Genomic DNA, 23485 nt, shown 5'->3' on the forward strand with positions numbered 1-23485 from the left:
TGTCCAGCCACGACTTGGTTGCGAGGGTCAAAGACAGCATATAGGAAATTCTCTCAATCTGCAAATGGTTTCAACCAGCACTATGTCTGTGTGAGGCTCGGGCCTGAGTTGTTTACAATCAGACAGGAACCGGTTGTCTGGCTGGCTTCACGGCCCAGATTAAGGCACGAATCCAGCAAATAACCTGGTGATCATAAGGGAGGCCTGGTGCATGCATGAAAACCTGCAGGCACGCTCATGACCGGCTGCATCGGCAACGTGCCGACGTGGCAGACAACGCCCTCCCTTATTACAGATCTCTGCTGCTTTGACCAAATCAGAAGGAGGAAGCCACCTCTGAATTCTCTTCCTCTGGTCTGTCCACACAAATGAGACTGGACAAAAACAGGATTCCACAGCCATACCAATCCTGATTAGCAGGGTGTAGAAACCAGTTGATCGCCTGCCACCGAACTAGGAATCTGGGATAATTGTCAGTGTCCTCTTCTGCCCCTACTCCAGGATATTAGATTGCTAAATCAATGTCAGTACACCCATCTGATGAAATGGGGCCCATGGGGCCACTAGAGTTATTATCAGGGATGAATCCGGGAATGCACACTAAGGCCGCCTTTGGCAGAGAAGCAAAGAACCAAGGTCCTTGTCTAAAGGGCTCAAGCTTTTTCTTTCAAGAAAAGACAAGCAGAGCACATGAAAAGACCTGCAGGTCCTGGCAAGTTCCCTCATTCAAACTATACGGCTAGTAACGCCAACATTCCTATCCCTAAGGAAGGCATGACCCTGAAACTTATTTTAGGTCTTCTAACTTTTAAGTGGGTATTTTCTCTTAACAATCTGGGTCATCTACTTCTTCCCCACCCCAACACTATTAAAAAATTCTGCAGAAATTGCTGTTATGTGCATTTACTTGTGACACACTCCTAGGGTTAAAAAGAAAAGTGTCAGCGGGGAAAAATAACACTCAAGCCATCACCAAACACAAGTTGGTTGTATTTATTTAATCCTAAGAACACAGATACCCTGAAGAAGAGACAGACAATAAGAAAGTTTTTTCTAAACAGGATTTTGATAAGACCTAGTGTTCAAATCTCTAAAACAGAAGAGCACACAAATCTAAAAAAACACAGCACCCATTTTATCTCTTACCTGAATGAACCTGAGAACCCCTAAACACTCTCTTTAAGAGATATCAATGTTAAAGTCGTGCAAAGAAATTGTACCCATAGTGTTTTGACCATAAAACCAACACCTGGTTTATACATGACAAGAACAGGATAAAAGCACATAAAATAATGTGCAGTTTATAGAATTCAGAGACGAGCAGGGGACCAAAGATCAGGTGAACAAACTGTAAAGCAGGGTGCTCGGTGGATCAGCACCACACGCCTGATGGAACCAGGAGGCGCTGAACGCCGAGCAGTCACTGGTAGGAGGGATACAGCGCGGTGTCTCTCACAGCCAGGAGATTCACTGATGCTCTGGCAACGTTTCCGGAATGAAAACCGAGGTAGCTCTCAGCAAGGAATGTTCTCCTGGAGAGCATGGCCAGCATGTGGTTGAGCCGGGACCTGATACCAGCAAAGTGAAACTGGCGCTCTTGATTCAAGTTCCTAAAGGAGTCTCGCAAGCACAGATCCAAGTGGGGGGCGCCCCAGTACTTGGCGTGTCCAGCGGGGACAAAGTCAGGGGCTCTGCTGGACGTCTGGGAGCCCAGGGAGCTCGCCACAGAGCCCTGGGAAGACAGAGAGGAGGAAGACCTCAAACTGGGAGATCTGGACACAGACATCCTGGACACTGGTGACCCTTCTTTAGACTGGGTGCCCTGAGAAAAGAGAACATTCTCGTCCACGTCAGTCTGGGTGGTGGCCGACGTGGACCGAACCGCAGCTTGGGAGCTCGCGACCCTGGTGGTGACCGCGGTCTGGGTCCCGGCACATGCCGTGGTGACGCTGGCTTGTGTCCCCGCGTCGCTCGTGCTCACTGCCGGAACCTCCTCTCCTGGCTCCGTCTGGGTGGCCGCATCGGTCGTCCTCCTCCCGCCCTGTGGTCTGTCCTGGCAGCTGATGACATCGTCCTCATCGCCGACGGTGGAGGACTCGCAGTTCTGGTGCCTGGCCTCTGCCCTGCCCTCAGCGGGGGCCTCACACCCCAGCTCAGCCTTCTTGGGGGTGCTCGAGAGCCGGGACAGCCGCAGGCGCAGCAGGCCGCCCAACGTGAGCTCCTTAGACAGGGGTTTACTGTCCACTAGATGGTCAAACTTGCCGCTGATCTGGAAGTCAGACAGCAGCTTGGAGCTGATGGGCTTCGACTGTGCATACAGGATTCGGAACTCCAGATCAAAGTGTTCAACCACTTGGCCAGACAGAATGACCAAGTTACTGCTATTTAATTTGCCATCTGTCCACGTAAAACTTAAGGATTAAAAACAAACAAACAAAGAGAAGCTGGTAAGCATGAGCACTCTTAGTTTACTCACTGTCAAAATGAACAATAAAGCCTAGATATCCTGCTCCAGGAGTCACAACTCTGGTGACAGCATACCCACCATTCAGTGTAAATTCAACACCCCAACCCCATACATAACGTATGTATGCGGTAACAGAAAGAAAAAGGCCAACTGTTTAACCAACACACTGAGACTTAGACATCCACAGCCTCAGCGTTTCTACAAACTAGAAAGGGCTTCAAAAAGATTTAGGCAAGCACCCTGATTTTAGAAGTGATGAAACTAGCTAGTGATGTCCCAGCGGGAAGCTGGTCTAGACTGCAGACTAGACCCCAGGACGTAAGGACTGTTAGTGCAGTGCTCCTTACTACCTGCTCCCATGCTGCCATTTTCTTCCTTTCTTTTTTAAGATTTTTATTTATTTACTTTGAGAGAGAAAATGCAAGCAGGGGAAGGGCAGAGACAGAATGCGAAGCAGGGTCTGCACTGCCAGCACGGAGCCCAGTGTGGGGCTTGAACTCAGGAACCGTGAGATCGTGACCTGAGCTGAAGTTGAAAGCTCAACCAAATGAGCCACCCAGGTGCCCCTTCTTTTTCTTTTCCTTTTTTTTTAATGTTTATTTATTTATTTTTGAGAGAGAAAGAGCAAACGGGGGAGGGGCAGAGAGAGAGGGAGGCAGAGGATTCGAAGTGGGTTCTGTGCTGACAGCGGCGAGCCTGACGCGAGGCTCCAACTCACAAACAGTGAGATCGTGACCTGCGCCAAAGTCAGACACTTAACCGAGCCACCCAGGTGCTGCCAGTGCTGCCATTTTCAATGGGGGACAGTAGCACATTCAGGGCTGATTAGTGGCCATGTGCCCTGCCTGTCAGGCATCCTTCTTCCTCTAGTAATAGAACCCCATCCACCCCAGCCTTCTTCTTAGGCACTTCCTGCAATCACAATGGGGTGGACATATGACCCACGCTGACCAGAGTATCCCACCCACTTGGGTCAGGGACCTACCCAGGATGGGCACGTGACCTAGCTAGGACCAAGTAATTCTTCAAGGACTAATGCCAGTGCAGGCAGAAAGAAAGTCTCTCTCCTTGGGAGAGATACTAAAGGCTACGTAAATAAGCCTGGACCTTGCCTTCAAAGGGAGAGTGTGACTGAGAATAAAGATCAACTAGAAAAAAAGCAGGACCAGGGGACAATATTCTGATCAATGTATGCCCTCCAGGTCAAGTTGAACTGAAAACCAACTGCACCTTACTACACTCCCAAGTTATGGAACTCAATAAATTCTATTTTGCATAAAGTAGTTTGAGCTAGCTTTCTGCACTCCCGATCACCCCACTGATAAAGAAGTTTGTATCAGGAATAGGATGTTTTATGGGCACCTGGGTGGCTCAGTGGGTTAAGCATCCGGCTTTAGCCCGACTTCAGCTCAGGTCGTGATCTCCCCATCTGTGGGTTCGAGCCCCGTGTCAGGCTCTGTGCTGACAGCTCAGAGCCTGGAGCCTGCTTCGCATTCTGTAACTCCCTCTCTCTACCCCTCCCCCGCTTGCACTCCATCTCCCTCTCTCTCAAAAATAAATAAACATTAAACAAATTTTTAAAAAGGAATAGTATGTTTTAAATGAGAGATCATGAAACATAGTGTCAGCTCTGTCTCTACCTTGAGAACTGCCTTCAAAGCCCCAGAAGAAAGATTCTGAAAACCTTCAATGAGATCATGCAAACAAGACACCTATCCAACACCAGGAGTATAAAATACCGTCAACAAATAGAAGCTATAATCCTCGGGGCATCTGGGTGACTCAGTTGGTTAACCAGCTCTTGGGTTCATCTCAAGTCACGATCTCATGGTTTGTGAGTTCGAGCCCTGCATCAAGCTCCATGCGGACAATGCGGAGCCTGCTTGGGATTCTGTCTCCCTCTCTCTCTGCCCCTCCCCCCACTCAATCTCTCTGTCTCTCTGTCTCACTCACTCAAAATAAATAAATAGACTTAAAAAAAAAAACAACCTATCATCATCATCATCTTCATTTGCAGAGGGTAATTTTTATATTTGATATTTCAGGATGGCCAAAAACCATTTGGGACTAAGTTTGTTTACGCAGATAAAGCTTGCTTCGGGTGAAAATCTAGTCTCCTCCTGTTATTTATAAACGTCTTATGAAAGGAAGTCTCGAGGAAGTGTGAATTTTGTTCTGAGCAATGATGGTACTGTCTGAAAAGAAAGGCACCAAGAGTTTCTTGATCTGACCCCCTCAGCTTCCACAACCTTTTGCACATCTGCCAGGGCTGACACAATCCTCACTCGGGAATGCGCGTTTCTCCAAAAATGAGTTTTTCTTTTTTAAACTCAAGACATGCCTCACGCACACCGTCAGACGATCGAATGCACAGACACACTGCCATTGGAGCCACGTAAGTAAACACGGTGCATCTTAACTTCTGGAGATTCGTGAAAATCAATGATCCAATCATCTGCACCCTCTATTCGACGACACTCTACCGTAAGATACCACTGCCAAGTTAAGACTTCAAAGGTGGGGCCAGAAACCTGGATCAGTACTTTCTAGACTAAAGCACTAAGTTACAAGGTTTGACGGAAGGTGAAGGATTTAAGCATAAGGTAACAGCTTCGGCTCTGCCCTCCACACTGACGCTGAGACCTGTGATGACCCTTACCTGCAAGTGAACAGGGACAAGGGGCGGGGGGGGACCAAGGAACAGGAATTGAGACTGCTCCTGTCACCGGTAACCCCAGTTTGGCCACCGCAGGCCTGGCACGGGCTCCAGGCAAGTTTCAACATCCACGCCTTAGTTTCGTGGCCCCCCAGGGCAGGGGAGGTGACCCGCCCCCCAACCACCTCCTGCAAAAGGCCACTCGGACTGACGTCCTCACACGCACAGATGCACACCTACCAGAACGCCCGGCCACGGAGGCTCACGTTGAGAGGAAAAGCAGCTTTTCCTTTATCCAGCATGCACCCACTGCAAAGTGCAGAGTCACAAGCACGGGCAGGCTAGAGACTTACCTATAGGAGCCTGTAGCCACGCGAATGCCATCAATCAGTGTGAACTTCTCGTGAACCTGCCCAACTATCTTAGTCCCCGACCTCGCATAGTAAGTGTTTCCGGTAATAGTCCGGACGGTCATCAGCTGTCGGCGGGGAATGGGGGAAAAAGAAACACACAGGCCAGTGAGCAAACGACAGAGGGCTTGATCTACAGTTCCCGAAAAGACGCACTAGGTGGCAAAGGAGCGGTCCCCCGTCCCCTTCGGTAACGGCACACACGCACACTAGCCAGCGGTTCTCGGGACTCGACAAATGTCACTTCACTTGGTCCGTCTTCTCGTGTGCCCTGTTCTCACACGGACTTGTGAGACTCTTGGTTCACGGGTACATGTGCTCTCAAAGAAGAGCCACTCGTTCTTTGACAGGACAGAATCCAAGAAATGACATTGAAACAGAATGTGGGGGATAAAATCAGCAAAGAAAACACACTAATAATAAATAGCATTTTAACGAAGGCTTAAGGAAGCTAAGCTGATATTTCTCCTACTTTCTTATTTGACTGCATCAGTAATGACTAACAGCCCACCCTCACTTACCCCCATGCCATCCTCAGTATGGGGAACAGGACGAGCCTTCTCTAACACGGGACTTCTGAGGCTGGCACACATCACATGTGGCTTCACCAACAATGTCACATCTCCTACGAATTTATCAAAAAGGTACTCCGGTAATACGCTGGGGCCCCACAGTGCGTAATCATCCTTGTAAAATGACCCGCATAAATGTATATCCGATGGTATGTAAAACACTAAGACGATCTGCATTATTTGGAGCAAATCAGGACAGCGTCAGCTTTATGCCTTTAGAAACCTTACACAATTCAAATTAAATGCTTAAGATTTTTGTTTGATTCTCTCATTCATTCCATAAGCAAAGAAAGTCCCTACCGTGTGCTGAGCCTTGAGACAATAGGGGGATCAGGCATGTTCCTTACCTTTAGGGACTAAGGGAGAGAAAAGTAATGCGTGATTCAAAAAACAAGGTATGACATCATCCAGAGAAGTGAAAACCTACATCCACACAAAAACCTGTGCACAAATACAGCAACTTTATTCATCATAGTAGGAAACTGGAAACTATCCTAAAGTCCTTCAGCGGGTGAACAGTTCAACTGTGGCACAACCACACCACATGACACTCCTTAGCAGCAAAAAAGAACTAACAATTGATACAATAATTTGGATGGATCTCAAGCGCGTTATGCAGAATGAAAAAAAGCCAATCTCAATAGGTCACATACTATATGATTCCATTTATAGAACGTTCTCTAGATGAGAAAATTATAGAGATGGGGAATAAATTACTGGTTTCCAGGGGTTAAAAACGAGGAGGAGGGCACAGAGAGGAGCACAGATGGGACCATAATGGGAGCAAGGAGATGGGACCATAATGGGAGCAAGGAGATGGTTGTGGTGATAGAATAGTCCTGTATCCCGACAGTGGTGGGACAGTTCTGGATCCTGATGGCAGGGGGGGTTCCATAGGTGTACACATGTGATAAAATGGCATAGAACTGTCAACACATGTTGTGCCAACCCCAGATTCCAGGCTGTGATTTTGTACTAGAAGTCACATAGGATGTAACCATTGGGGAAACCGGGCGAGGGACACATGGAAACCTCTATGTATGACCTTTGCAACTTCTGTGAATCTGTTGTTCCCTTTTTATTTAAAAAAAAAAAAAAAAAGAATTGAGAGAGAGACGGAGCATGAGCGGGGAGGGGAGAGAGAGAAGGAGACACAGAATCCAAAGCAGGATCCAGGCTCTGAGCTGTCAGCAGAGCCCGACGCGAGGCTCGAACTCACAAACCGCGAGATCATGACCTGAGCCGAAGTCGGACGCTTAACCGACTGAGCCACCCAGGCACCCTGAACCTACTGTTCCTTTAAAATAAAAACATAAGACAAAACAAAAACACCATGGCATGACATAACATCACTTCCATGGTCTTACCAAAACATGATCTGAATTTAGCCATGAAGAAGCATCAGACCAACCCAAATCCTACAGAAAACTGGCTAATGTTCTTCCAAAGCACCAACACCCTAAAAGACAAAGACAGAGGAGCAGCTCCAAATGAGAAGACGCTAAGGAGATAGGACAACTCAATGCAAGATTCGGTCCTGGGTTGGATCCTGAATAAGAAAAAGGGCATTCGTGGAATGATCAGTGAGACTTAGAAGGTCTATAGATTATGGTATTATATCAAATTTATTTCTCAATTTTGAAATTTGCACAGAGGTTTATAAGACGTTAACATTTAGATAATTTGGGCAGAGTATTCAGGAACTCTTATATTATACCGCTAATTCCTTTGAGAATCCCACTATTTCAAAATAAAATTAAACAAACAAAGAAACTAGGACCTTCCATAGAGGTGCACCCGGAGCAAGGTGGGGCAGGGGGTTCCTGGAGGAGATACCGATTCCTGACCCAGGTTTCAAAGGATCCACATATAATAGCAAGCATTCAAAAATGTCACTGTGGGCACATTTAGGTGTAGTTTTCTGCATCTTTTCCGTCGGTGCTTACCCAAATGTCGTACAGGCCTCTGTGACTGCAGTCAAAGGGCTTTTGAGGGCCTACGCACAAACACGTGACCAAGTGCCCACAGACAGGACACCCAGCGTCCAGAACCAGCCACAGAGCGAGGGCATGGCAGATGTCAGCCCCCACTGGGGGAGGGTACAGACTCACCAACAGACACGTCCTGGTGAGAGAAGCCGCCAGGGAAGACGGTGCTGCTCTAGGAAGAAGTCAAGGCACTACAAAAATTGGGGCGCCTGGCTGGCTCCGTCAGTACAGCATGCGACTCTTCATCTCAGGGTTATGAGTTCGAGCCCCGTGTTGGGTGCAGAGATTACTTAAAAAAAAACTAAAATCTTAAAAAAAAAAGACACTACAAGAACGGCTGAGGCCAAAGGTACAGACTTCCTTTCGACTCCTCCTCGAGGCAACAACCAACACTATGCAAGCGAGTCGGTAAATAATGCTGGATTCGATAACTGGATCGTCTCTAAGCCAATCTCACGATCAGAGCTGTGGCCAGAGCCACTCTGTGATTCTCCTGCTGCTGGCACACAGCCCTCGTTGCAGAGAGAGCCTCAGAGTCAAACAGCACATCTTCCATCGCTTCCCCTGGCTCTGTGTAAAAGCAGTCACAGGCTGAATGTCTGCTCAGGTGACAACGTGCTTTTCCACGCCTAACATGCATTTGCCTTGGGTCCCCCTGACCTCGTACTTTAACCGAGTGCGGGTCACACGGCTGGCTCATTTCATCCTGGCTCCAAGCTCCGATTCTACCTCCGCCAGGAATTTGCTTTGTAGCGGCTGTGATAAGTTAGCAACAACCTGATCCTCGGTTTCCCCATTCGGGAAAACGACCACCAAGAACTCTGTGGGGGAAGTCGAATAGCCAAATTTTGTAAACCAAATTACTTGACAACGGCGGGGGGGGGGGGGGGGGGGATGCGCTGATGTCCACTCTGCAAGCAGCCTATAGTACCGAAGCCCAATGCATTGTTCGGTTTGCTGACTGCTTTATTTCCAGCGCCTGGAACAGTTAAGTGGCTCAGAGAAGGTGCTCACATAGGTGATGAGCCAAGTGGATGAATTAAGTTCCAAAGCTCACAGCTCACATTAAGCTGCTTAATTGAAAAAGATGAAAAACAAATACGACGATGCTGCTTGCCTCTTTCTGCTACAGAGAACAAGCTGGCTGAGTTATGTAACCGTACATTTAAAGACTTCAGTTTGCATTACTGTCATGCTCAGAGCAAAGGACATGAAAAGCCTAATTTTACAGCAGCGAGAACGGAGAGGCAGCATGTGACAGTGATCAGGAACACGGGGCTGGAGGCAGGCCCACCGCGAGGGAGGCACACCCCCGCTCCTTTCCAGCAGCAGACCCCGGGCTCTCTGTGCCACCACGTCTGCGCTGAAACAGGTACTTACCCGGCAGGGCTGCGGTGAGGACGGAGTTGCCTAACACTTGTCAGGAGCCCAGGACAGTGCCAAGGACGGAGCAGGGGCTCCGTCAACGGTGGCCGGGCCGGCGCTACTGTCAAAAGCAGCGCCTCCAAGGCAGCCCCGGGCGGCCAACAGCCGAGCTCCCGGCTGTTCAGGGGAGGCCAAGGTTTGAAACCTGGCTCTGTGGTTTCTTTTCTGTGAGATTTCAGACAAATGGCTTTGGCCACAGCCTCCGCTGCCTCTCGTGTCATGGGGATCCAACCCCCGCCCCACCCCGCACCATCATGTAGATCATGGAGGTTACAGATGCTCAGTCTTACTGCTGATTAAGGAGAAACTGGAAACATGGAACACAAACCTTCTCCTTTTCAGGATGCACTTTCAGGTCCATGCACATATCCAAAAACTGCGAGAGCAGAGCCTGGTCCAGGAGGATGTAGACGGCGACTCCCTGTTTCCGACATATTTCCTGTAGGTCCCTGAAGATGTCGATGTCCGTGAAAACATCCATCACCACCGCGATCACCTATGGCGTGAGGCAGAGGGAAGAGCAAGCCGTTGGCTCACGGGAACACCAGTTTACGGTGCCCCGTCCAGACTCTGGAGCCCATCTCCGAGCCGGGAAAGGATCCCCACCCTACGGGATCCTTCCTCCCTTCTCCTTCCGCACTATCGGTTTGCCCCCAGCCGCAGACACCTCCTTCTCCAAAGACACTCAGGCCACATCTGGATTTGGCCCAGCTGACCCTCCCGATCGCCTCCTAGCCACTGTCTGTCCTCCACGCTTCCTCGGACCAGTCCTTTTTCCTCCCCGGCAGCACTCCATTCATGCCTGCTGCTCAATCTTCCACACTCGGCATCAGACTACAGTTCCGAGATGCCTCAGCCATGCGGCCCTAAGCAAATTACAGTTGTTCCCAAGGTCCGGTCCTGCATCTGCAAAATAGGCATGTGGTCAGAACTGAATGACTACGTTACATGAAGCACAAGGTACAAAACTCCCTCAAGTGTCTGTTCGCGGGTTCCCTTCGCCAGTCCAGACAGCTCACCACAGGGAGGCACCGCTCCAGCCGCCAAGCCTCTCATGACACCCTTTGCAAGTTTAAGAGTGGGGCCCTCAGCGAAATCCCTCCAAGGCTGTGGGGTGTCAGAATGTGCAGGCTCAGTACAAGTCCCTGCACACCAAGCCAGAGCTGAGGCCCCGAGCTAAGGCCACGGCTCCCTGGGCCACAGTTTGCAGCAGCCTGGGCCGGAAGGGGGTCTCCCTCCTCCTCACTTCAACAGTGAAAACTAGTGTCTCTTAGGACCACATTAACTCCTTTTCGAACATTAAGGTAATTTATTTATGGCTCTCACTTCCTCTATGGGGACGGAGGCCCTGGAATGGGATAGACTCATCTCTGTGACCCTAGAGGACTCAAGACGGTACCCGACAGTCATGACCCCTCAAGGACGTGGGTGTTCAAGAAGCAAACGGAGACAAACAGGAGATCCCGTGCTCTGTCTCCAACACCCCAAGTCTCGCCTACCAGGAGGCGACCTTGGAGAGACCTTGAAAGGCCAGCTCCTGGTAAGTCACTGCTATGAGGAGTCTGGGAAGATCCATTTCTCTCTGGCTACTTATCCCCGCCCCTCCCCAGTGTTGACGAAGCCCCAGCTGTCGAGCTATTCCCCGGGGAAGGGTTTGCCTCAACCCCCCGGACACGTGATTTTTCTGGACTGGTGGCACCTCGAGAAGTTCACGGCCTCCCACGTGCTTTTATGCATCTTATTTGGAGTTGTATCCACCCCCAGGTCACACAGCATCGTAGGCAAAAGGCAGAGAGGCCTGGTCACAGATGTCAGCTCTGCAGCTCACCACCGTGTGACCCGAGGCATGCTGCGGAGCCTCAGTTTCCTTCTCTGGAAGAGATGGACAGTAACAGCATCTACGTAAGGGGCTGCTGTCAGGATCGCAGGGGACAAAGACAGAATGGGCTTAGCTCGGGCATGAAACGGGCGTTCCATTTTGCGGCCGGCGCACCTCTTCAGAGTCTATGGCGGGCCGAAGCCTGGGCCAGGCAGAAAAGACAGCTCTACAGAATGTGACAGACACCGGACTTGTCCTCAAAAGGAAGACACGCACGCAGGGGGGCCGAATGATACACACCGGACGAGGCGATCACATCACGGGAACTTGGAGGTAGGGAGGAGACGGTCAAGCTGCGGTAGACGCGCTCCAGGCACTCAAATGTTTACAAGAGCAGAGAAGGATTCCTGGCGGGGAGGGCCTTTGAGCTGAGTCACGAAGAAGGGCGCAGTCTTGACAGGGGAGAAGTGATGGGGAGGGTCTTGAAGCCACGTGGCGGCAGAAGAGACAGGGAATGATGGGGCAGGGGCCAGTGTGGCCGGAACGGAGAGTGTGCGCGACGGGGAGCAGCGGGACAGGACTGAGAGACAGACGGGTGAGCCAGGCGGTGAAACCAGGCGGTGACACCTCCACAGAGGTTTTGAACACACTCGTGTAGGAATGAGCGCAGCGCTCACGAGAGAAAGCTGGAGGAAGACACATCCAGGGTCCGTCCCTGTCCTCAAGAAACCCAGGCCAAAGGGGGACAGAGGCGGCGCATGGACGTGCACCCAGACTCCCCGTGGGAGGGACAGAAAACCCTGCCCAGCTGGCTGGCTTAGAGAGGGCTGGAGGGTTGCTGGAGGCAGGGACCCAGGAGCAGGGCCTGCCAAACTGGGCTTTGATTCACCACTGAACCAAACAATACAAACGCCACCTTTGTTAGGTGGCGAGTAAGTCTCTAATTTGTTATTGGTTTCACTAGTTGGTGTTAAAGCCCCAGCCTTTCCTGTGGGTGTTGAAAATAACTGGATCTGAACGCGAGGTGTTAAGAAGGTGGGTGCAAGTGCTTCCCTCCCTAACTTCCCCCTGTACCCAACATCCCCTCCTTCTCTTACTAGAGCGGGACTCTTGAAAGGTTTGCGACGGAGGCACAGCCCTGCGCAGGAAAGCAAGGAGCACGAAGACCTTCCCTCCTTCAAGACCCCACCCCGCTTTCCTGTACTCTCCCCACTCCAGCCCCGTGCAACCAAGTCCTGCAGACTCAACGAGACCTGGGGCTTCTCCAATCTCTCAAGGGACAGTCTCCTCACTGAGCTCAGCAATGGCCTGGACTCATTCGCTGGCCAGCCAAGTGTCTGCTTTCCAAGGCCGGACCCGTCTCCCAGGTGCTGGGGCTCCTGCTACAGGTCTCCGGGCCCTGCAAGGATGCCCAGACTTGGAACCGGTCCCTGCTGTCACTCCCTGAGATATCATGCGGGATGGACAAAGGAGAGACGCATCTGGAAAGCGGGCATCCTGTGCCCATCAAGCCCCCACACGGCCACTGTGGGCACTGCCTACCCCAGCCTGTGCTGCAAAGAGCCTGCCCGATCTCTTAGGGCTAGAAAGCTCTGCAAGAGGTGACTTTTGAGAGTCTATTCCAGGTCAACCCCCATCTGCAACTCTGTGCAAATCAGTCATTACAGGAGGAAACATCTAGCCTCCAGAAGCCCAGCTGGCTTCTGGCCAGCCCAGTACCCCATAGTTCCTGCACACCTCCAGCCACATCTAGAGCAGCCGTGACTGTGTCAAGCCCCACACCATCCTCACAGGTGCCCCCCACCACCGCCACAGTCACTGCAACTACTCCTTGATGATTTAAACCAAGGGACCGAATGACACACACAGTTACACAGTAGCAACCACTGCACTATTGTGTATTGGGGACAAGCAGAGACTCTACTCATGTTCATTTTTTACGTGACCTAGGAGCTTTTCCATTTGCTTTCTTGCACAAAAGCTCTAAAGAGAGATCTAGAGATTTCAAAACACCAGTAATTGTTATCTCTGATTTACGGATAAGGAAAATAAAGCTTGGAGGGGCTAGGTGACTCATTCGTAGGGATATTCTTAAACAAATGCAGGAGCTGGTGTCTCAACCCCGGCCTGAGCGACTCTAGAGCCACCTATTAGAAGAGGGTTAAATATTATTCCAAACAAGCCTGAGGTTCAGTGTTCAAGGGACAGAGCTTGGAATACATCCTGAAGGGACCAGTGGAATATTTCGCAAAGGACATGGGATGGAGCCCGTCAGAGGATGATTACTAATAACACGAAACAGCTCACAGAACGAACGTTCAGGAAGTTTGGAGTGCCGTAGCACATGGGCACCTTCTCTCTGCAGGCGGTCCCGCCGACTAACCCAGAACGGACTAAATCGGGAAACCTTGGGAGCACAGGCCGTAGAGGTGGACCTGATGCGGAAGCCAGCTCCTCCGCTTTCGAGCACCCCGTGCCCGCTGGCGCGGTACCTAAGTGTCGCTGCCTCCTGTCGCCTGCAAATACTACTGCCGATCCGGTAGCGGCTGCAGTGGGTTCAGTCCAGAGAGGGCACCTGACGGCTCCTGGCACACAGGAAGCCCTCACAAGGCAGCCTGTGTGTCTTAGCCCCAAGTCCGCCACGGTCTCCCTCCCTTCCCGCCCACAGCCACAAAGCAAGGACACGTGTGCAACACGCTTGGAATTCTGCCAGAGGTCTGCGCACATTCAATGATGCGTCAACCTGCCCGGGGCGGGGGGGGGGGGGGGGGGGGGGGTTGGCCAGTGCCAGCCCGGCAACTGGATTCTTCGCGCGGACCACATGGCTCTCAAACCCATTTCCTCCAGGTCCCCCGTGCTCTCCCACCTACTCTTCTGGAGATGGTCTCGCTCAAAAACAAGAGACCTCTTTTGTCCCCATTCATTACAGGTTTTAAATAGAACAGAAACGATCTCCTTGAAATGTCTTTAAAAAATTTTAAGTTAACTTGGCATTATCTTCCGGATTTAGAAACAAAGCAAATGTCCACAGTTAATCCTAATCTTGCCTGTGTGAGTTGGTTTCTCTCGGTTTCATGGGCTGTCAGTGTACGATTAACCATTTAAGTGCCGGACTAAGGTGCTGGCGTGGCCTCCGTCCGCAGCCTGGCACAGCGGCTCTCCCGGGAGGCGGGAAGGCGCGCCAACAGCTCGCGGGCCACGGTGGCAGCCACATGGCTGCTGTTGTGTTCCAGCGTGAAGTACGCATGCCCGCTGGGCTTTCAGAAAGAAAAAGAAAAGCATCCAGAGGGGCTTGGGGGACTTAGGGGGCTATCATTCTGAGTTATTGATAATTACGTAAAACATTTACCTGGCTCCGACGTCCGATTTACAAAACAGGGTGCTTTCAGAGACACCTAGCTTCCGTCCTTGTCCCTTCCCTTTTTCTCCTTTCCCTTCCTCCTTCTGCATTACAATCATTTCAATCCATTTTTGGTTCCTCTTCCATTTTCTTGAATATAAAGAAATCTGCCTTAGGCCCATGTATGTACATACTTGTTTGCTATAAACAAGAATGTGTATTATGTACGTGTGTGTGTGTGTGTGTGTTCACATCCCCCTGTAGATTACAAGGCAGAATGTGATGCACGCTGTTCTAGAGCAGTGCTCATCAATGCAAGCTTCTGAGAGGAAGGAAAACGTGCTAGGTCTGTGCCATCCACACAGCAGCCGCTAGCCACCAGTGGAGACTGAACACCTGAAATATAGCTCGTGAGGCAGAGGAACTGAGTTTTTCACATTTCATTTGAATGCATATAAATTGAAATTGCCACTGGTGGCTAACGGTGACTTCACTGGTCGGTGCGGCCCTAGACACTTAGTCACTGCTTTCTCAGAGCCTCAGGGGACTCCACTCTGGGGACGCATCCGTTCTACTGAAGGACATCTCAGCTCCCCCAGCCTCTCGCTATGGTAAGTAGTGCCGCAAACAGCCTGCTACACGCGTCTATGCGTGTTTTTGCCAGTGTTATCGTTGGGACAGACACACGCAAGTGGAGTTGCTAGGCTGATGCGTAAATACAACTGAAGTGTTGCCCCATATGGCCAAATTCCCCTCCAGAGGCTACATCGTTTGCATCAGTGTCTTTAGAAAGCCCGCATACCCAGTACTTTTTTGGCGAGCAAACGGATCCTGTATCTGTAAAGGAATCTGGATAATCCTGTATCTGTAAAGGAATCCGGACGATCCTGTGGCTTCCCTGCTGCCTGATGGACGCCAGCTGGAAACAGTGAAGGAAGGAACAGGCCGACAGAGAAGGTGGCTACAGGACCGAGAGCAGGAGGGAGTGGGAGTGGCTGTTCCCCGGGGGCAGAGCTTCAGTCAGGGAACACGAAACCATTCTGCGGACAGATGGTGGAGACGGATACACGATGTGAATGTGCTCAAGGCCAGTTAATGGTTAAAATGGCAAATCGAGGGGCGCCTGGGTGGCGCAGTCGGTTAAGCGCCCGACTTCAGCCAGGTCACGATCTCGCGGTCCGGGAGTTCGAGCCCCGCGTCAGGCTCTGGGCTGATGGCTCGGAGCCTGGAGCCTGTTTCCGATTCTGTGTCTCCCTCTGCCTCTGCCCCTCCCCCGTTCATGCTCTGTCTCTCTCTGTCCCAAAAATAAATAAACGTTGAAAAAAAAATTAAAAAATAAATAAATAAAATGGCAAATCGACTTGCGTGTATTTTACTGTAACTTAAAAAAAAAAAAAAAGAGGGGCACCTGGGCGACTCAGTCAGTTAAGTGTCTGACTTTTGATCTCAACTCAGGTCTTGATCTCAGGGTCACGAGTTCAAGCCCCACACTGGGCTCCACACTGGGCATGGAGCCTACTTGAAAAAATATAAAATAAAAAATAGGGGCACCTGGGCGGCCTAATGGGTTAAGCTGACTTTTGGTTTCCACTCAGGTCGGATCTCACAGTTCGTGAGTTTGAGCCCCACACTGGGCTGTGCACTGACAGTGCAGAGCCTGCTTGGGAATCTCTCTCTCCGTCTCTCTCTCTTCCTCCTCCTCCTCCTCCCCTGCTCATGCTCTCTCTCTCTCTCTCTCAAAATAAGTAAACTTAAAAAAAATAAAAAATAAATAAAAAGAAAGAAATGAAGTGGCTAACAATTCCAAACTCCTTCACCTGACTCATAAAACCAAAAGGAAGAGATAAAAAGCAGCCACCCTGTCTGGTGAGGCACAGCCTAAAAGTTGTGCATCAGACAGGCTTTCTAGGCCAGCGCTTCTCAATTTTCTTCCCCAGGGGACATCTGGCAATTTCTTTAAATTGTGGTAAAATAGATAATAAACCTGCCATCTTCATCATTTTCAAGTGTATTTTCAGCGGCATGAATTACGTTCACCGCGTTGTGCGATCATCACCACTATCTGTTTCCAAGAGGTTTTCATCACCCCAAACAGAAACTCTATAACCTTTAAGCGATAGCTCCCTATCCTCCCCAACCCCTCTCGGGAGACTTTTTTGAACATCATGACTCTTGGCCGGGGATGGTGCTTCTGGCGTCTGGTGGGCGGGGCCCGGGGAGGCTGCTGGGCACCCAAGGCACCGGACAGCCCTCCAAGACAGAGCGTGATCTGGTCCAAAACATCCACGGCAGAGTGATGCTGAGAAAGCCCGCCCCGGGGCTGACTGGGGCATCCGGAGCAGGAACTGATCACTGCACAGATTCTACTGAAACCCAGAGGAGCGTTAAACAAGATCAGGAGCACCTTAGTTCTCTTGATGCATCCACATGCACATCAGGGGCCTCGGCCAGATTTCTCCGCAGCCACTCCTGGCAGGACTCTTCGTCAACACAGTGACGCTTCTCCCAATGCTCAGGTTATCAAATGGATGCCCCAGGGCGCGTCATAGCGCAGGTGTCTCTCTGGAACACGGGCAGCTGGTAAGAAGGATGCCTGAGGAGTGTGGAACCTCCAGAATGGGCTCTGCCCATGAACTCCCATTCAAAACCCAGAGATACCCCAAGGGCCAGCACAGAAACCCATCACCAGTGAGGGCACGCAGCACGTCCAGGGAAGGTCTCCATTCCCACCGGACCCCTGGGGAGGCGGGGCCCAGCCACACGCTGATTCACAGGGCAGCAGAGGCAAAGAGAAAAATGACCCCTCGACAAATTCAGTCATGTAGGGAAAGACTCCAGAGTAGGTGTGTCAGGGAAAAATCCTGTTCGGTTCAAAATTATTCTAGAATTCCCTCGGGAAGCCAACATCTTGGCTCTCGGGTCCAAAGCAGTATTTCCTCCAGCTTTGGTGGAGCTCGACCAGGTCAGCAGTCAGCCTGCATTCAGAAGCCAGGCCGCACATACATCATGTGTGTTTTCAACGCCGTCCCTCGCTCACGAGGCAGGATGCCCACGCTTTGAAAGGCGCTCAGAAACTGAGCCAGCGGAGGGCCTGGCAGACTCACAGCCCCAGTCACACCTACTCTGGGACAAGAACTCGCTGGAAAGGCAGGCGGGATCGCTCAGACCATTTTGTCACTTCTGCCCCGCCTCTCCTCTCCCGGCCAACCGCACCAGACACCCTGCATGCGGCCCAGGTCCCAGGTGAGGATGAAACCTGTCCGAAAACCCTCCATCCAGGCTGCGAAGCTAGGATCAGACACCTCCATTTCCCAGGTGACCCCGGTTTCTTGGGCCTGTATCCTGACCACTCCAATCTTCCCGAAACGGACAGGAAGTATTCGTCCCGTCCTAGCCGTTTTCCTGTTTATAGGCTATGCAAGGAGGAAATAAAAAGTCCCAATCTTCAGAAACTGTTAAAAACCTTCAGCCTGTCGCTGAAAACTGCCAAGGTGCCAATCCTCCCTCATGCCAGGGAATCCACGGGGAGCAGAGATTGCGAGCATGGGCTTGGAAGCTAGGCAGACGGGCTACCTCTGTGATCTTGGGCAAGTTACTTAACCTCTCTGGGCCTGGTCTTTTCTTACCTGTGGCCTCCTCCTAACAGTGGGAGGGTTCAATGGGAGACTCCAGGTAAAGGGTGCAGCACAGAAATTGACCCACTGCAGGGGCTCAAGCATACCATCAGGACACAGATGCCTAACAGCTTTTCATCTCATCCTGAGACAGCCCGGGACCGGCACCGTCAGCGTCCTTGCTGTCACAGGGACTGAACTTCAAAGGACGCAGCCAGAGTGACGCAGCCACTCCTGTGCACACAAGGCGCAACTCTACCCCGAGCCGCAGCTCTGGTGGGGCCACCCGGTGAGCTCCCTATGATATCACCCCCATAAGGCCCTGTCCACCTGAGGACGGAGACAGCGCCTTATCCTTACACGGCACCAGGCCGAGCGCTGGGGCTGTCGGGGGCTGAGGGCCGCCGCACTTCAGTTGGGAGTCCTGGCTCTGTCTTTCCCCAGCTATGTGACCTCGGGGCAACTTAACTTCTCTGTGCCTCAGCTCCATCACCTGCGGAGTGGGGATAACCGCACCTACCTCGGGACTACCTGCTTCGCAGAGCATTATCGTATTCTTTAAAGTAAAGGGGATGAGGCCTCAAGGTTAGCATGTCTCAAATCCAACCCGTCTCCGGGTCCCCACTCTCGGCCTTGTTCTTCCTCCTAATTTGGTAGCTTCACTGCCCACCAAGCTAAAAAAAAAAAAAAAAAAAAAAAACCTCTGTCCTCCCCAGCCCTGCCTCTCCCGTGTTCTCCTTGGCCTTGCTCATTCTCCTGTTCCCTCCCAGGCCAACGAATGACCGAGTCCTGCCATTAAAACTTCCCCTGCCCAACTCCCCAGCACTGCCTTAGCACACACCCTCTTCTGGTCGCTAGATCCCTATGGCATCCTCCTTACAAGCACCCCACACACCAGCCTCGGCCCTCTCTAACCCGGGCTCCCTTGTGCTCCCACCAGAATGACTGCTCAGGAATGCCAATTTGATCATGCTCCTCCTTCAAAACCTTCAATGGCTCCCCAGTGCTCTTTAGCGGGCAAAGCACGGCTCCAGCCTCCCCTTCAGCCTCCTCTTCTACCACTAACCCTGCCTACTCGTTGTTCAAGCTGTGAGGAACTTGGTTGCCTCCAAACATGCCACGTTCTTTCACACTTCTGGGCCAGTCTCTACCCTCTGGCCTGGCAAGTCCCACGCATCCTCCTGGACCCAGATCCAAGGTCACCACCTCTCCTGAGGCTTGCTTTCTTTCTTCCTCCAATGTCTCTATCTGTAGCAACCTCCCCACCCATTCCACCAGCAGACTGTCAACGCTCAAGTGTCCGGCAAGCGTCATGCCCTTCACCTGTGGCCCCTAGCCCCTGGCACAGCATCCAATACGTGGTAGGTGCCAAATGAGCGAGCAATCTGGCATCCGGCAGAGACACTGAAAATATTAATCTGATCTCAAGGTAATGTACCACCTTTCACCATTAAAATCACCCAGGTTCCAAATACAGCATCTCAAAGATGTGAGTGTGTGGCTGGACTGGGGCACAGAACAGGGCAGGACATTCTACCCTGGAATGCCAGTATTACAGAATGCCCCCAGGACAAAAGGGTGGCTGAGGGCCAGCCTCGAGCCCCTTCTAAGGCCAGCACATGAGTCGACAGGCAGCTTTCCCTCTGGCCTTAGCTCCAGAATCCCTTCACTACCACTAAGAAGTGGAGCTGGGCAAGAGGTTAGGGCAATTCTCCTCTCTTTCACGGAGACCTATTCGTTGCTTTTTCTCAAGTTGCAAGTGCCCAAATTCCCTCCTGGAGGCAAGCGTGGAAATGCACCCCACCATCAGGCCTTTTTCCATCCTCTTACTCTTCTCGAGTGTCTGCTCCCTCAAAAGGACCGTCAGCACACCCAAAGCACTGCACGGCTGATACCAGCATAGCTGGAGCCTGCACCTACTCCCCCAAAAGCAAAGCCCTAGCCCACACTACCCTCTCCCCACTGCAACCCCACCAGCAGGAAAGGAACAGGCAGCATCAAGAACACTGGTGAGAATCCGGGCTTGTTCCTGGGCTTGACTGTCTCCGCCAGAATGATGCAGATATCATAAGCCACAGACACACTCAGGTACCAGCCCTCCTGAGTCTAACCATGGCCTGGGGTTTCACCTGCCATGTTCCTGGCACGGGTGGCCGCTAGGAAGATGGGCACTATGCCAGTCAGCAAGCAAGGTGGCAGCTAACTACGGCTCTAGACTAAGGCAGCTAACTACGGCTCCGACCCCACTCACCTGGTGCTACGTTCTCGCAGACCCCTAGGTACCCAGCACCCTGCTGCAGTCGAGATTTCCCACCCCACCCATTCTAAGAGTCAAGACAACAGCACCAAAACCCACTGGGAAGAGAGATGACCCAAAGCAGGGGTATCTGCCCGTCTCATTCACAGAAAGAGCAATTTCCTGGGGCGCCCTAGGTGGCTCAGGAGGTTGGGTGTCTGACTTCCGCTCAGGTCCATGATCTCCCGGTCGGAGGGTTCCAGCACCATCAGGCTCTGTGCCGGCAGCTCAGAGCCGGAGCAGCCTGCTTGGATTCTGTTGTCTCCCTCTCTCTCTGCCCCTCCCCCAACTCGCTGTCGCTGTCTCTCTCTCTCTCTCTCTCTCTCACACACACACACACACACACACACACACAAATAAGCATTAAAAAGAGAGAGAGAGAGAGCAATTTCTCTGGTCAATGGCAGGACGGAAAGAGGCAGGATTCTCAGTTTACCACTGGAATGTATCGGCTTTCTACAAGATAAGACACGCGGCGGTGACTAGCAATTAACAGACTCCTAAGCCCCAAAGTTGTCGCTGGGTACAATCTTTCTGGAATTTTTCCCTAGGTAACGCACTTACTTCTTAGGAGATGGGATCCAGTGTTGGCTGGCAGCCAGGAAAATTAGCACTCTCGTTTGCTTTTAACTAAAATGTGGAACTAGAAGTATTTCTGGTCCCCTCCCCCAGGGGATGTGAATGTCAGGAGTTGGACCTCAGCCACAGTGCTCCTCCTTGAGGACTGCGGCTTCCCCCCACGTCCCTGACACAACGAGCGGCCGAGTGATCAGTGATCCGAGCGAAGCCACGCAGAAGGGGCGAGTCGGGGGCCCCCGGGACCACCCGGCCCCGCGCTCCATTCTTCCGAGGGCCTCCCGTCCGCCCCGGGCCCCCAGGCGGGGCGCTCACCTCCCGCGCGGAGCGGAGCTGCTGGCGCAGCGCGTCCTTGCAGCCGTAGGGGCCGCCGGCGCCCGCGCCGCGGGGCTGGAAGTGCGCCTCGACGCGCGTGGCGCCGCGGTAGGCGCCCTGGTAGAAGGCGGGCCAGCCGAGCTCCAGCAGCGGCGGCTCCAGGTCCGACTGCTCGGGGAAGTAGGTGCCGGACGAGCAGTCGTGCGACGAGCCGAAGGAGTCCTCGGCCCCTGCCGCCGCGCCCTCCTGACCGGGCCTCTGGGCCGCCCGCAGGATGGCGCGCACCTCGTCTGGGTTCAGGAAGCGGCCCAGGCGCTCTCTTCGCAGGAAGGCCTCGAAGGCACAGGGGCCGCCCGCCACCAGCTCCTCGAGCGCCAGGCGCCGCGCCTCGCTGTACAGTTCGGCCGGGTTGGGCGGCCCGCACGGCGACAGGCAGGCGGCGAGCAGCTCGTCCGGACCCTCGAGGCGCAGAGCCATTGTGAAGTCCGGACAGAACAGGACCGCTGCATAGTCGGCGGAGCGCGGGCGTGCCGGCAGCTTTATACGCACCTTTGAATCTAACCGGCCCGCGTCCCGGCCCTCTCATTGGCTGCCACCTCTAACGGCGGAATCCAGGCGCTGCGAACGCCACCACGGCCCCTCCCCCTGATGTGCTATTGGCTGCTCCGCGGCCCGGCCCCGCCCCGCGCCTCCGCATTGGCTGCCGGCGGCGGCCGAGTCCAAACTCTGGGGTCGCTCCGTGGAGTTTCAACGTGGCGGCTCCACGGCTGCGCTGATGAGTTGCTCCTGCTCCGGGCCTGCGGGTAGCCGAGCTCTTAAGGGTCAGCTAGAGAGAGGGAGTAACGAGCCCCAGGGACCCGGCCGCGGCGCAGGTAGCGGATCCCGAACTGAAGCCTGAGAGTCCGGCCCCCTCCATCCTAGCGCGCCCCCTGCTGGCCGCGCTGCTCCCGGGCTCTCACGCCGGGCTTGGGTGTGACTGACCAGTCCTGTCTCCGTAATCCCCTGCATTTAAATCATTCGTAAATCCGTTCAAAAAATACTGGCTTTGATTACACCTTCAGGTAGCTTTTCCTTTTCTCGGCCCATCAAGTTATTGTCCTGGCAAAATCCCAACCCTGGTTCAACCCCACTCTTCACCTACTTTCCCCCCGCACCTGGGCAGCCCTACGGTCCTGGGGGAAAGACTACTTACCCAAGCTGTCTGTGCCTTAAATTCAGTCTCAAGTGGATCCTTAAGATTGACTGCTAGCCTACATTTCCCTCAGTCACCCTACCTTTTCCTTTCGTTCTTACTCTTAGCGTTTGCTTCGTATTTCACTGAGAAAATAGAAGCAACCAGAGAGAACTTCTTCCACATGCTGCCACCACATCTACCTACCCGTCTACATCTCCGCCCACTTGCTGGGACTTCTGTTACTACCAATGAACTGTCCCTGAGCCTAACGCCGATCCTTCCATTGGGGCATTAGCTTCCAGCCCCTCTGCTACTAACCTATATCCCTACAGCAATGCTCTTTCCCGGATCATCAATTTCCCTTCTTTTACTGCTTCATGCCTCTCAGCATACTGATATTGGAGTATTTTTCATCTTAAATCAACCTTCTCTTGACCTTCCTCTAGAGTTTCCTCTCCATTTCTCTGCTTATTTTTATAGCATAAAACCTGAAATCAGTTGTCTCTACTTGCCGTCTCCGGTTTTCCTCCCATTCTTTCTTGAACTAGTCGAAGGGGCTGTGCCTCCCCTGCTCGACCAAAGCCTCTTGTCAAGGTCATGAGGAGCTCCACAGCACTAAATCCAATAGTCAGCTCTCAGGCCACATTTTCTTTGTGTAAATGAGAAAGTAAATACACAACTGTAAAGTGCTTCTTCATAAATGTGACCCAGGAGGATCCAAGACAGCACGGTTCTCTACCCTCTTTCAAGACACCAATAGGGGCGCCTGGGTGGCGCAGTCGGTTAAGCGTCCAACTTCAGCCAGGTCACGATCTCGCGGTCCGGGAGTTCGA

At 52.3% G+C, this 23485-nt stretch overlaps 1 protein-coding gene across 1 annotated transcript; it reads right to left on the minus strand.

Annotated features, from left to right (window-relative positions):
• Window positions 1-969: 969 nt before the first annotated feature.
• FAM83D (family with sequence similarity 83 member D) lies at window positions 970-22052 on the minus strand. Its single transcript, XM_043602381.1, has 4 exons — window positions 21479-22052; window positions 9847-10014; window positions 5477-5601; window positions 970-2411 (listed from the first exon to the last, which is right to left on the minus strand). The coding sequence occupies exons 1-4, from the start codon at window positions 21953-21955 to the stop codon at window positions 1421-1423; spliced, it is 1761 nt and encodes a 586-aa protein (XP_043458316.1). The 5' UTR covers window positions 21956-22052; the 3' UTR covers window positions 970-1420.
• Between the last annotated feature and the right edge of the window lie 1433 nt (window positions 22053-23485).

The sequence above is a fragment of the Prionailurus bengalensis genome, chromosome A3 (genome assembly GCF_016509475.1).
Source record: "Prionailurus bengalensis isolate Pbe53 chromosome A3, Fcat_Pben_1.1_paternal_pri, whole genome shotgun sequence".
Classification (NCBI taxonomy): domain Eukaryota; kingdom Metazoa; phylum Chordata; class Mammalia; order Carnivora; family Felidae; genus Prionailurus; species Prionailurus bengalensis.

Excerpts from the sequence above, each read along its gene's own strand:
- FAM83D (XM_043602381.1), bottom strand. The coding sequence starts at position 21,955 with ATGGCTCTGCGCCTCGAGGGTCCGGACGAGCTGCTCGCCGCCTGCCTG. Across the intron at positions 10,015-21,478 it reads AGCTCCGCTCCGCGCGGGAG|GTGATCGCGGTGGTGATGGA; the intron begins GTGAGCGCCCCG and ends CTCACGCCATAG. Across the intron at positions 2,412-5,476 it reads GTGGCTACAGGCTCCTATAG|TTTTACGTGGACAGATGGCA; the intron begins GTAAGTCTCTAG and ends TTAATCCTTAAG.